At 43.5% G+C, this 15244-nt stretch overlaps 1 protein-coding gene across 2 annotated transcripts in view; it reads left to right on the top strand.

Moving 5' to 3' along the window:
• The window catches only part of CRB2 (crumbs cell polarity complex component 2), a 119487-nt gene that overhangs the window by 60567 nt on the left and 43676 nt on the right, over positions 1-15244 (top strand). For both annotated transcript variants that reach the window (XM_073639754.1, XM_073639753.1), the window contains exons 3-6: positions 4947-5142; positions 5235-5374; positions 8294-8476; positions 14376-14489. In XM_073639754.1, coding sequence (XP_073495855.1) covers positions 4947-5142; positions 5235-5374; positions 8294-8476; positions 14376-14489 — 633 coding nt within the window. The remainder of the gene's footprint in view (positions 1-4946; positions 5143-5234; positions 5375-8293; positions 8477-14375; positions 14490-15244) is intronic.

A 15244-nucleotide genomic window follows, 5' to 3' on the forward strand; every position in this document is an offset into this window, starting at 1 on the left:
GGCTATAGTATGAGTAAACAGCTCTGCAGACTCAACCATCTGTTCTACCTCATACTCAGACGGGCAGCTGGAGATTTGGGAGCTGTGAGGAAGCAAGTGCGATTGGGGTGACACCTTTGAGGACTGGAGTATTTGTGATGTTGAAGTTGATGTGGAGGAGAGCCCACTTAAAGGAGCACTTGATATCCGTTGAAGCACCTGCTGTTTTTGTGCCTCATCTGGAATTTGTAGCGATTGACGTGGCCGTAAGAAAGGGATCTTATCACATTGTCCGCTAAAAGAAGTAGACATTTTAGTTTGGCTGGAAGATGGTCTTTCTTCTGCAGATGTTACTGTTGCTTTAACACCTACCCCACGGACACAACCTTTTTTCCCCTTCCCAACACGCCTATTCCCCTTTCCACCAGCAGCAGGCCTTTTTCCACTCATTTTGGTGGTTAACTAATTCACAACTCTGGAGTTGTTTGCACAAAAAAACAATGGATGGGAACCGAGCAGAGCTGAGTGGCCAAACTGTGGTATTAGGCCAAAACTATTGGCTGGGTTAGATGCAGAAAAAAATTATATTCGATTTGCAACCTGATGGAGGTCAGTATAGATGGACTAATAGAACAAGTCCCACACACAGCTAAAAGCCCAAATATTTTTTCAGAGGTAGATGCAGAAAAAAAATATATTCAGTTTGCAACCTGATGGAGGTCAGTATAGATGGACTAATAGAACAAGTCCCACACACTGCTAGAAGCCCAAATATTTTTTCAGAGGTAGATGCAGAAAAAAAATATATTCAGTTTGCAACCTGATGGAGGTCAGTATAGATGGACTAATAGAGAAAGTCCCACACACTGCTAGAATGCCAAATATTTTTTCAGAGCTAGATGCAGATAAAAATTATTTTTAATTTGCAACCTGATGGAGGTCAGTATAGATGGACTAATAGAGAAAGTCCCACACACTGCTAGAAGGCCAAATATTTTTTCAGAGCTAGATGCAGACAAAAAATTATTTTTAATTTGCAACCTGATGGAGGTCAGTATAGATGGACTAATAGAGAAAGTCCCACACACTGCTAGAAGGCCAAATATTTTTTCAGAGCTAGATGCAGAAAAAAAATATATTGAATTTGCAACCTGATGGAGGTCAGTATAGATGGACTAATAGAATGATGCTATGCCCAAAAGATTTTACTTCACTAGGTGCAGTAAAAAAATTGGTATTCTATACACAGGTGGTATATCTTGCAACACAGATAGGCTACTCCACTGACTAACACACTCTGCAATAGGCCAAAAAGGATTAGCTTTGCTAGATTCAGCCAAATGCTGTGAAAAAAACTTGCACAGCACTGGCACAGACCTGCCTGGCAAAAACTGATAGGAACTCATGTAACCTAGTCCTGAAAAGGACTCCAATTACAATTAGTCTTTACTCCCACAATCTATCTATTTAAGAGCACAGACCTGCCTGATAAAAGTCGTAGGAAATGCTGTAACCTAGTCCTTAAAAGGACTGCAATCACAACTATTCCCTACTCCCAAGCTATCTGTAGATTTGTGCGAAAATTGGCTTGAAATTAACAAGGTATAGCGCACACAGCAACAGCGGTGCCGTCTAACACGCAGCTGCAGCAGTGAGAAAATGGTGGCGACGGGGAAAATGGCTTGGTCTTATAGGGCAAGGACATGTGACATACACTGCCAATGACACATGCCCTTGCTTGTGTGAAAAAAAGCACTTCGCTCCGTGTGTGCGCTGCTGATAGGCTGACAGATTGCACCTCCCCACTGCAAATGCGGGAAAGAGAAAAAAAAAATGGAGATCTTCATTATTCCTGCAGAGATCCATCCCCTGCCCCTCCCCCCACCCCGCTGTACACTCAAACTGCATATTAACATTAATTTTCATCATTACTGAGAAAAAATCCAGTTATGATTTTGGTGCACGAACAGTTATCGAACATAACCTCGAACAGCCGAATTTTTCTCAAATTGTTCGTGTTCGCCGAACGGCTCGAACACCGCCCAAAACAGCTCGAATTTGAGATTGGCGAACAGTTCGAGTAGAACAACGCTCATCTCTAGTAGTCAGGGCTTATCACAATGAGGCATAGAAGACAAATTTAACCATAATTTACGCCACAAAAGTGGAGAACAATCCTTACGCTGGTGAACATCAGCTGAGAGATGCGCCCAGTTTTTTAAGAAGTGTCTGCATCTTACTTCAGCGCGCCTGGCATGAATCAGGGCCAAAGTCCAATTAAGCTTCTATATTCTGCATAAGAGAAGAGGTCGACCACCTACATAGCGACATTTTCCTTTCTGAATTATCACAGATTTAATAGTCCAGCAGCAGCAACCACCAATAAACAGGTTTATAACGCACCATTGTTGGCGATTGCCTCCCTGATCTCTACTTATACTGCAGCTTTACAGACACTAGTCCTAAATGCATTTACCCCATTGTGTGGTTTCCTCTTTGTTAGGTCACGGAGCCAATAAAATTAACTGGCCAGTTACGATTCACAGCAGGCATAATCACTAAAGGATTTAGAAGCTGCCCCTGTCGGGATGAAGGGTTAATTTGGTATAGGGAGATCAAAAGTATTGACAGCTCAACTAAAGTCCAACACAGCAATGCAGACCCCCTTATTCCATGCTGGATAGATGGATAGCACAGGACTTGTCATCTACGTCAGTAATAGCAAGCTCCAAATAAAAGGGTAAAATAACTCAAAATATAATAGGTTACCTGTAAATTATAGCAAAAAAACCTGCCATACAGTGCACATAATCTGAGAACCATGACTACTCGTGCCATACAGATTTGTCATTTATTCCCCAAAAATTAGGTGCTAAGTAGCAATGCCATACACTGTTCAAATCATACCACCATACACTGGGCAAATAACACGACCCTAAAATGTCCAGATGATTTATAGCTCTGAATCCTATATGCTGTTGAAATAATACCACCACATGGTGCCCCAAAACAGCGCCCTAAAGAAGCCACTTTTCACATAGTTTATTATGGTAGCCAAATAATATTTTGTATAATAAAATAACAGTGCTATACAGCTCCCAAACACCGGAGCTGTCCAGACAGCGCCCAAACACCGGAGCTGTCGTCCAGACAACGCCCAAACACCGGAGCTGTCGTCCAGACAGCGCCCAAACACCGGAGCTGTCGTCCAGACAGCGCCCAAACACCGGAGCTGTCGTCCAGACAGCGCCCAAACACCGGAGCTGTCGTCCAGACAGCGCCCAAACACCGGAGCTGTCGTCCAGACAGCGCCCAAACACCGGAGCTGTCGTCCAGACAGCGCCCAAACACCGGAGCTGTCGTCCAGACAGCGCCCAAACACCGGAGCTGTCGTCCAGACAGCGCCCAAACACCGGAGCTGTCGTCCAGACAGCGCCCAAACACCGGAGCTGTCGTCCAGACAGCGCCCAAACACCGGAGCTGTCGTCCAGACAGCGCCCAAACACCGGAGCTGTCGTCCAGACAGCGCCCAAACACCGGAGCTGTCGTCCAGACAGCGCCCAAACACCGGAGCTGTCGTCCAGACAGCGCCCAAACACCGGAGCTGTCGTCCAGACAGCGCCCCAATAAAGGGTGTCATATAGAATCCAAATAATGACCTTGCCTAGTATAGCTAGCTTAGAGCTGTACAAGCTGTAACTTTAATCACCACCATTCTGGGGCCCAATACGTCTTTCTGATCTCCTTTTCTAGTTATATTTTTGGGGGAGGTGAAGTGATGTTTCAGCGTTCACTGTACGGGATAAATATTTTATTTTCTTAGTTCACACAGTTGTGCTCACGGCAATAACAAATAGGTAATTTTTTTTTCATTTACTTTCCGGGTGATTTTTATTAGTCTCAATTGGAGACTGCGAAAATCTGTACTCGTTGCAATACTCTAATTGTGCAGTGTGGTGTACATGCTCCATGCATGCAGTGCGCACAACTGTTAGTGTGAACGTGGCCTAACAGTATTTGGTCAGTATTTCACATCAGTATTTGTAAGCCAACACCAGCAGTGGGTGATAAATCCAGAAGTGGTGACGTGTTTCTATTATACTTTTCTTCTGATTGTTCCACTCCTGGTTTTGACTTACAAATACTGATGTAAAATACTGACCAAATACTGAATGTGTGAACGTGGCCTTATACATGTACGTAATGTTACCAGTGGAAATCTGCACCAACTCTCATCTCTTATTTCAGAAATGGGAAAATCTGTCTTTACTAAATATAAATTGTACAGATTTTACCATCGAATTAAGAGGAGAAAGAAGCGGATTTCTCCGATATCTATTACAAAGTTGCTTCTCTTCATGTGAACTTTTGATTTATGGAATTAAAAAAATAAATATTTTGTAGCTGACGCTTTTACATTAATTGCTTTGATTAGCAATGAAATATCAGTTTAGATTTTGGTGCAAATGTCAGCACGTTACAGATCCGGCGAGGAGAATATCTGGGAATATACTTTGATATTTACCAGAAAGGCTATAGTCACAGAGCTGACAATTCATAGCCAATCAGGAGAAAGTATTTCATGGTATTGTGCTGCCCTCTGCTGGCAGAATATGTGAACACTATTATCGCTATAATACAGCATTATCATAACTGATGGCAACACAGAGTTTTACACAAGTGGCAGAATTTTACCGCCAGAGAAGTGATGTGGATTTTGCTTTTGCATATTAAAAGGGGTTTTATCCGTGTTGAAAATCTGCGACATTTCTGCAATTGAAAAGTAGAGAAGAACACATATAATGCAATAATAATACTATCTTGGCACAAAGCTACGGCAGACCTGGGTGACCACAGGGTGACGTCTTCAGGTGCACAATCGCAGGACTGCTGGGACCTCGGGATTACTATAATGGCTGCTCCTGTGCACAATCTTACTCTAATATGATAATTCCTTGTGTCTGAAGGTGTCAACTGCGAGACAGAGATTGACGAGTGTCAGTCAGACCCCTGCCAGAATGGAGCCACGTGCCAGGATCACATCGGCCTCTTCACCTGTGAATGCCCCGCAGGATATGAAGGCCACTTGTGCCAGCTAGATATTGACGAGTGCCAAAGCCAACCATGCCAGAATGGAGGAACCTGCATTGATGCCATTAACGGGTATATTTCTTTATCTTTGCATGTTTGCACACCCGTGCGGTAGGTAATAAGTGATAGCTGGCACATCGCTCACTTTAGGGTCTGTATTACAGGTTCTATTGTAACTGCACGGACACCGGATTTCTAGGACGGACGTGTGAAGTAGATATTTTGGAATGTGCCTCCAACCCATGTATTAATAATGCCACCTGCCTGGAAGGAACCAAAGGCTACGACTGCCTCTGTTGGGCAGGTACGTACATTTAGATAATCACAAAGTCTGCAGTCCGGGGTGTACATGCTATGCAGGCAGCTGCTATGTGGCCCAGGGGAGCGGCAGGCCAGGATCAGGATTGTCCCCCTTTGGACGAGGTTTACAGAAACTATGACCCATTACAGACCAAGACTTGCCCTAATTTTCCAGGATTATTTTACGACATTTAGGATTTGTTGTCAACTCTGAGAATATTAATATTAGATGTTTAGTAATCATTACTAAATACCTTGATCATCAGCTGAAAGTGCAACTAAACTTTCATTCATTTAATTATTTTTTAATAATTTGTCCAGAATGGAAAGTTATGACATTTTGCAAATCACTTTATTAAGGGAATCTGTCTTCATTCCTGTAGGAGAAAATAAATGGCTTATTTGGAGTACAGATGATGGCAGTGATGTGTTGGCATCTGTCCCTGCATGTCATTAACTCTGGGGATCAGCTACTGCAGGAGATTGTTCTGATCAGCACAACACTCAGAAGAGTAGACAAGAGCTGACCCATCACTGCCATCATCTGTACTCCAAATGAGGATGTGCTGATAAGCAGAACACTCAGAGGAGGAGGCAGGGGCTGACCCATCACTACCATCATCTGTGCTCCAAATGAGGATGTGCTGATAAGCAGAACACTCAGAGGAGGAGGCAGGGGCTGACCCATCACTGCCATCATCTGTGCTCCAAATGAGGATGTGCTGATAAGCAGAACACTCAGAGGAGGAGGCAGGGGCTGACCCATCACTGCCATCATCTGTACTCCAAATGGGTATGTTCTGAAATCAATGCAGGTGAAAGCAGACAATCTGGGGAGAAGCAGGATTTTGGAAGCCACTTACATTAATTTCTTTTTACTGGAATTATGCAAACCTCCTTTAGTAAAGTGATTTGCATACTTTCATAACATTCCCTGCTGGACAAAATTATTTAAAAAAATGTACGGTAGTTACTCTTTAATTAGGTGGACAGCTAAGACCGGCCATTCAAGGACCGACTTATTCAAGTCTGTGTCCACCAGATATGTATGTGTGGTAAGTACTGGCCTTTCCTTTTCTATAATCATGATATAACGCTTCTGTTCGGTCTGATCAGTTTTGATCTTTGAGTTCAGCACTGTGACGTGTGATCTCGTCATTGTCGCTGTGACATCAGTGATCTACATAGGAAGTTTCATATATCTCAATATGCTGCTACAAAGGACAAGCTTACCATGAGACCTACATGAGTGCAAAGTAGCTATAATAACTCAATAATATTGTTCACATCTTGGATAGAAAATGAATTTAAAGACTAGGACAATAGTGTCTGGTTTCTGCTTTTATTTTATTCCTGCTGTTTCACTGAGTATTTTGTTTTTTTTGTTATTTTTAAGTCCGCCATACGGTCCCAGAGATATGGGCCTCTTTAGTTGGCTTTAAGTTATATGGTCTTTATCAAGGAGGCGGTGCTCACAGGATCCTCGGGGCCGTGTCTTTAGGCTTTTCAGCAGCATCATCCTGTGAGCAACGCCCCCTGATAAAGCCCATGAAAAGAAGCAGTGAATAAAAAGACCCAAATCTATGGGACTGTTTGGCAGAAAAAATCAAAAAGTGTAGAACTTAGAGGGATAAAATAAGCCAAAAACTTCTCCCTTTTCACCTGGTGACAGGTCCTCTTTAGGACACATATTACTTAGACATAGTCTGCCTGATCTTCCCACCTATAGACAAGACCACATGTAGGGTTTATTCCCAACTTTTATCACCTGGCCATAACTTGTGGGTTTGGCGGAGCTCCGAATATTGGGACCCCACTGATCCTGAGAACAAAACCCTGAAATTCCCCATCGGATGAGAGCATGGTGCATCACCACTGTGTTCTTTCTCAATTTGACTGCTGGAAATAGCTGAGCACAGCGCTTAGTTATCTACGGCCGCCCCCTTAGAGCATAAATGGAATTATGGAAATAGCTGAGCACAGCGCTTAGTTATCTATGGCCGCCCCCTTAGAGCATAAATGGAATTATGGAAATAGCTGAGCACAGCGCTTAGTTATCTATGGCCGCCCCCTTAGAGCATAAATGGAATTATGGAAATAGCTGAGCACAGCGCTTAGTTATCTATGGCCGCCCCCTTAGAGCATAAATGGAATTATGGAAATAGCTGAGCACAGCGCTTAGTTATCTATGGCCGCCCCCTTAGAGCATAAATGGAATTGTGGAAATAGCTGAGCACAGCGCTTAGTTATCTATGGCCGCCCCCTTAGAGCATAAATGGAATTAAGGAGAATTTTGAAGTCCTGTATCTCGAGATCGGTGGTGATATCAAGAGTTGGACCCCCACCAATACGCAAGTTATATCACCTATCGATTGGATGAGTAGTAACTTAAAATGTTGGAAATAATCATTTATTGTATTTAATTCCAGCTAGTATTGAATGTAGTATTATTAACAAATCTGCTTTTTATCGTAAGACTCCATTTTCCAATGTGACAAATATAGTGGCCACTTGATTCAAGTCTTTCTTTTCTCCTCGTAAATGGCTATGTACATGTATAAGGATGCTTATACACAGAGAAATTTCTGCACTTAAAAATTGACGATCATTGATAGGACAAGTCAATTTGTGCTTTTTTTTTTTTTTTTTTTTCAAAAAGCCTTTTTTAAGGACCAATGTAAACTGGGGACCAATCGGTTTTACAACCACTTAAAAAGCTAATTATCGTTTGCGCGTAAAATATCTTTAATGAGAATCTGTCACTGGGTCAACAGTGAACAGTTTTTGCTATTATTTTACTCCTGCTGCTCTCCTGAATAGGCAGATTGCCTTTACAAGGGGGCGTGGCTTAAAAGATCCTCGGGGGCGAGGCCTACTATCACTTCCCTCCACTTGATACTTTTATACATTCTTCTTTCTCCAGGATACTCTGGAAATCACTGTGAGTTGGATATTAATGAATGTGCTTACCATCCTTGCCTACATGACGCTCTGTGTATGGAGCGGTCGGATCAGACACTATATGGAGCACAGCCAGAGTTCAGCACAAACTTCAGCTATGATCGCGCCGCAGGATATGTATGCAGGTGTCAACCCGGATTCACAGGTAAGACGCCTCTATTAATCTAGGTCTGTCACGGTTGTGTGTCAGATGTGACAGACAGTCGCCCTGCCGTTGGTTGCAGGAGATCTCTTAATTTGGCTTTACAGACACCTTCTTTAGATCTATCTCACTCTAGGACCCAGCTGCTACCTCCCTCCGGCTAAATGACACCCAGGCCTGGGTGTTTAAATACTTCCTGTTTGCTATAGGGAGGTGCCGGTGATATTCACATGACCCCTTGTGAAGGCTTGGAGCTGTTGCAGTCTGGTTACTTCCTCTGGTGCTAAGAGGCCGTGTGTGTAATCTCTCTGAAGTTGGCTCAAGCTAAGTTACTTCCCCGTATCTGTCTCCCCTTGCTGTCTTTAGTTGTTTGTGGGGATTGACAAGCACTCATCCCCCCCCCCCAATGTATTAGGCGCTGCAGAGCGGAATCAAACGTGCCAGCTTATAGGGATTAGCAGGTACATGTGCAGGCCATGACTCTGTCTGTGGTGGGATGTATTTTTTTTTTTTGCACATTTTCAAGAATATATATATAATATATATATATATATATATATAAATATAAATCATTTTCTTTTTGGTGATGAATCCTGTATATGTAAAATAATGCAAGTGCTAAGGGCAGTTCGGCTTTGTTCAAATAACATATACAGGCAAAGGCTCCTAACATGGGTGTCTATGGGCAATGTATCCCACTATAGATCCCCCAGACATACACAAACTTGGAGAGTATTGTGCACAGAGCCTAAGGCTGTGTGCACACATCTCGTTTTTTGCGTAGTTTTTGCCGCCGGGATTTGTTACAAAACTTGAAAGGAATCTTTGATGTCAGCAAAGTGAATGAGAATCCTGAAGTCTCATTCACACATTGCTTATTTGTGACTTGCAGATTTGGTGCAGATTCAAATCTGCAGCATGTAAATTTTTTCAAAGTTTTTGCAGCATTTTTTCACCCATTGACTGAAATGAAGGCAGTCAAAAACAAAGGTATAAAAATAATTGCAGATTTGTTGCATTTTTGTAGCCCTTATAGACAGCAGTGAATGCTATATACAGGGGCATACATAGGAATCATGGGCACCATAGCAGAAATTCTAATTGGGCTACCCCAGCCCCCCCCCACACCAAAAAAAAAGAAAGAAAATAAGACTAAATATTTGTCGGGGTCACAGAAGAGCAGATCTCACAACTTTCCAGCCTTTACATAGTAATTTTCCTCCTGCTGTAGTCCTAGATTCCTCTTTCATTGCCTCCATAAGGTATGATGCCAACAAAAGTGCCCCCCAAACACAGTATGATACCCCCATGGTGAATTCCTCCACATACACAGCATAATGACCCTACTGTACCCCACCTCAACTTCCAAGGAAAGTATGGTGACCCCAATAGAGTATGATCCCCCAACTGTGACCCCCACACAGCCCTCCATATAGTATAATGTGCCTACATACAATATAATGGCCTCCCACATAGCCCTCCACAGAGTATAATACACTCCCCATGGTCCTTCACAGAGTATAATGCACCCCACCATGGTCCTCCACACAGTATAATGCACCGCCCATAGTCCTCCAGAGTATAATGCACTCCCCATCGTTCTGCACACAGTATAATACACTCCCCACGGCCCTCCACAGTATAATACACTCCCCATGGTCCACCACACAGTATAATACACTCCCCATGGTCCACCACACAGTATAATACACTCCCCATGGTCCACCACACAGTATAATACACTCCCCATGGTCCACCACACAGTATAATACACTCCCCATGGTCCTCCACACAGTATAATACACTCCCCATGGTCCTGCACACAGTATAATACACTCCCCATGGTCCTCCACACAGTATAATACACTCCCCATGGTCCACCACACAATATAATGAACTCCCCATTAGTATTTTGGTATTCTCCAAGTTGGATTTAAGGGGAGCTTGCAATCTGGTTAGAATCAGAGAGGGGGATGAATGGAAAACAGCGTTCAATACCCATGAAGGGCAAGAAAGGCATACGCATGAAAGGCATTTTGAGAGTCTGGTTATGCCTTTCAGTCTGACCAATGCACCTGCGGTGTTCCAGCATTTCATGAATGATATTTTCCATCATTTGGTGGTCTATCTGGATGATATTTTGGTTTACTCACCTGATTTTGAGACACATCGGGGGGCATGTTAAACAGGTGCTTCAGATATTAAGGGATAACAAACTATATGCCAAACTAGAAAAGTGTGTTTTCGCCATCCAGGAGGTGCAGTTTTTGGGGTACCTGTTGTCATCTTCAGGTTTTCGGATGGATCCGGAGAAGATTCGTGCTGTCCTTGATTGGGACCGTCCGAGAACCTGAAGGGTCTACAACGTTTTCTGGGCTTTACTAATTTTTACCGGAAATTTATCCAAAATTATTCAGTAAGGGGTCAGGAAGGGGTCTGGTTTTTCCAAATGGTCGTATGCCGCCCTGCAGGTTTTTTCCTCCTTAACCCCTTAAGCCCCGGAGCATTTTTCGTTTTTGCATTTTCGTTTTTGCTCCCCTTGTTCCCAGAGCCATAGCGTTTTTATTTTTTGGTCAATATGGCCATGTGAGGGCTTATTTTTTGCGGGACGAGTTGTACTTTTCAACGCCATTACTAGTTTTACCATATCCTGTACGGGAAAACGGGAAAAAAATTCCAAGTGCGGTAAAATTGCAAAAAAAGTGCAATACCACAGTTGTTTTTTATTTATTTTTTTTACCACGTTCACTGAATGCTAAAACTGACCTGCCCTTCTTATTCTACAGGTCATTACGAGTTCATAGACACCAAACATGTATAGGTTCTTTTATATTTAAGTGGTGAAAAAAAATTCCAAAATTTGGTAAAAAAAAAAAATAAAAAAAATAGCGCCATTTTCTAAGACCCGTAGCGTCTCCATTTTTCGTGATCTGGGGCTGGTTGATGGCTTATTTTTTGCGCACCGGGCTGTCGTTTTTATTGATAACATTTGGGGTAGATCCGATGTTTTGATCGCCCGTTATTGCATTTTATTGCAATTTTGCGGCGACCAAAAAACGTAATTCTGGCGTTTAGAATTTTTTTCTCGTTACGCCGTTTACCGATCGGATTAATTCTTTCTTTATATTGATAGATCGGGCGATTCTGAACGCGGCGATACCAAATATGTGTATGTGTTTTTTTTTTATATATATATATATTTTATTTTGAATGGGGCGAAAGGGGGGTGATTTAAACTTTTATATTTTTTTATTTTTTTTTATATTTTTAAAAACTTTTTTTTTTCACTTTTTGCATGCTTCTATAGTCTCCATAGGAGACTAGAAGCAGCAACTATCCGATCGCCTCTGCTACATACAGGGGACGAGCAGGTCCCCTGCATGCAGCAGAAATGGTCCTGTGCTATGAGCGCCGACCACTAGGTGGCGCTCATAGCGACAAGATCATGACAACCACAGGCGTCTGCTGCAGACCCTGGGTTGTCATGCACGCCCATCGGCGACCCGCGATCACGTGACGGGGTCGCCGGTGGGCGGGGCTTATGACGCGCTACCCGGAAGCGCGCGTTAAATGCTGCTGTCGGAGATTGACAGCGGCATTTAACATGTTAACAGCCGAGGGTGGATCGCGATTCCACCCGCGGCTGTTGCGGGCACATGTCAGCTGTAAGAATCAGCTGACATGTGCTCCGTTCAGTGAGGGCTCAGCGCAGCAGCCCTCACTGAACGGAGGGATCGCAAATATGCGTACTAATACGTCCCCGGTAAGTAAGGGGTTAAAGAGCTGTTTTGCCACTGTACCTCAGTCAACCCGATGTTTCCCAATCCTTTATTGTGGAAGTTGATGCGTCGGAGGTGGGGGCTGGGGCTGTGTTATCTCCGGGTCCGTCCCCTGGTAAATGGCATCCATGCGCTTTCTTTTCTAAGAAATTATCTTTGGCTGAGAGAAATTATGACGTGGGTTATAGGGAGCTTTTGCCGATTAAATTGGCGTTCGAAGAATGGCGACATTGGCTGGAGGGGGCTGTCCATCTGTCCATCCTATTACTGTTATTACTGACCATAAGAACCTGTCATATCTTCAACTGGCTAAACGTCTTAACCCTAGGCAAGCCAGATGGTCCCTGTTTTTTACTAGGTTCAATTTTATTGTCACTCTCCTTCCAGGGGTCAAAAATGTCAAGGCTGATACTTTGTCCCGGAGCTTCCCTGGTGGTGACATGAGAACCCTGCCCCAATTTTACAGAAGGGGGTAGTCATTTCGGCATTGTACCCTGAACTGGAGGGTGAGGTGTTGGAGGCACAGAGGGGCGCCCCTGCCTCCTCCTGCCCTTCAGGAAGGTTATTTGTACCATCTAATCTGCGCTGCAAAGTAATTAAGGAACATGATAACTCTGTGCTTGCTGGTAATCCAGGTGGTAAAGTAACTGCGAACCTCCTCTCTCGTCGTTTTTGGTGGCCAGGGTTGCATCGGGATGTGATTGAACACGTGTCTGCTTGTAGTATTCGCACACGTTCTAAAGTATCGCATACCCGTCAGTCTGGTACTCTTCTTCCGCTACCTATTCCTAGCAGGCCAGGCTTTTTCTTCTGCCTTCCACCCTCAGTCGAATGGACAGACCGAGCGCATTAATCAGAATTTGGAGACTTACCTCAGGTATTTTGTCTCTGAAAATTACGAGGATTGGGCATCCTACTTACCGCTGGCAGAATTTGCTATTGATAATCATCGTCAAGAATCTACCGGCAGGTCACCATTCTTTGGTGCATACTGTTACCGTTAGTGGTGGAGGGGCTTCGGGACTTCCTGAGGAGGAATGTTTTGCTTCGTTGTTCTCCTCGGTGTTCCTGGGGGGTTCTGAGTAATTTGAAGATCATGGGAGACAGGTACAAACGTATGGCTGACAGGAAACGCTTCCAGGTCCGGACCTGAATGTGAATGACTTTGTGTGGTTGTTTACCAGGAATATCAAGCTGAAATTTCCTTCTTGGAAGCTGGGATCTAGATTTATTGCCCTATAAAATAACCGCCGTCATAAACCCAGCAGCGTTTCGTCTTGAGCTACCTCAGGCCATTAAGATCCACAATGTCTTCCACAGGTCTCCTCTCAAGAAATATGTGGAACCTCTTGAGTCCTCATCCCTACCGCTGCCCCCAATAATTGTTTATGGTAATTTGGAGTTTCAGATTTCGAGGATTGTAGATTCTTGTCTCCGTCGTTCACTTCAATACCTGGTGCACTGGAAGGGTTATGGTCCAGAGGAAAGGATGTGGGTTTCAGCATCAGAGGTGAATGCTCCCAGGCTGTTTCTTTCATTACACACCTCTTATCCTGAGAAACCTGGTCCTGAGTGTCTGGAGGCCACTCGTAGATGGGGGGGGGGGTACTGTCACGGGTGTGTCAGATGTAACAGACAGTCGCTCTGGATCTGGCTGCAGAAGGTCACTGCGTTTGGCATTGCAGACACCTTCTTAATCCTTCTGACTTTTGGACCCAGTGGCAACCTCCCTCCTGCACTGATTGACACACCCTGGTCTGGGCAGGGCCCTCTCTCCTTATCATAAGCCCGCAAGGGCAGGACCCTCCTTCCTTATCATAAGCCCGCAGGGGCAGGATCTTTTACCCTTATTATCATTGAGCTTGTTTTGTGGTTTATGAAGAATCGGATGTGCTCTCTATAGTCCTACAGATAGCTGAAATAATAAAATGTACCAATCTGCTTGCTTTACCTAGTATATTGCTCAGTATAACTTTTATAAATATATATATAAAGAATTATGTGAATTTGAGCCAATTCCATTTTTTGATATAGGATGATATAACCTGGAGCTGGCATTGCTGACTTGATACTCCGATAAACACACCGTATATTGCAGCTCACCATATGGACTTTATTTCTAGGGGAAAACTGTTCTGTGAATATTGACGAATGTGAGTCGGCTCCATGTCAGAATGACGGCTCCTGTGTAGATCTGATCAATGGATTCATGTGTGATTGCGCTCCTGGATACACTGGTAAGTCACATATTTATATATATATATATCCAGAATGGTAGATGAGTTCTATTTCTAACATGCAATGTCAAAATGCAATCCTTGATCTCAGTTAGGCAGTGACGCCGGCACGGTTAGTCGTCTGTGGTTGTGTGGTATAGGAAATTACATGTGGATGCTTTTCCACCGCCGTCCTACTGTACAGACATTGCAGATTGAAATATGTGCAGGGTGACACTATTGTGTAGGTATTAGGTATCTCGTCAGTGGCTTTGAGGTTTGGCCAGGATTTTATACCTGAATAGAATAAATTAAACAATTTTTAAAGGGAACCGGTCAAGATGATTTTCACTACTGATACCGACGGAGTTGCTGTATAGGTTCTAGAAATAACAATAAAAATATCTTTGCTGTAGTTATCAGATTTGCTAGTGTTGAATCAAGCTGTGAAGCCATATGCAAATTAGCCGGACGATGCATTGGGGGTGGATCAGTGCGTCCACAATGCACTTTCAGGCTAATTTGCATTTGGCTTCAAAGCTTGATTTCTATAAGACCATAATAATTTTCATTGTTGTACTATGACGTTTACAGCCAAACTGCTAGTTTTAGTAGAAAAATCATCCTGACCGGCCCCCTTTAAATTTAAAAACACTCCGGACTTAATCGTTTGGTTGCACTCTAGTACTTTTTTTGCAATCCACAGTACGGACTCTCAGTCACGGTAGTCGCCTACTTATTGTACACCTTGTAAAACCATCAGATTGTTGAGTAGA

Source organism: Phyllobates terribilis, unplaced genomic scaffold, assembly GCF_046119375.1.
Source record: "Phyllobates terribilis strain yellow unplaced genomic scaffold, ASM4611937v1 Scaffold_7__3_contigs__length_470593459, whole genome shotgun sequence".
Classification (NCBI taxonomy): domain Eukaryota; kingdom Metazoa; phylum Chordata; class Amphibia; order Anura; family Dendrobatidae; genus Phyllobates; species Phyllobates terribilis.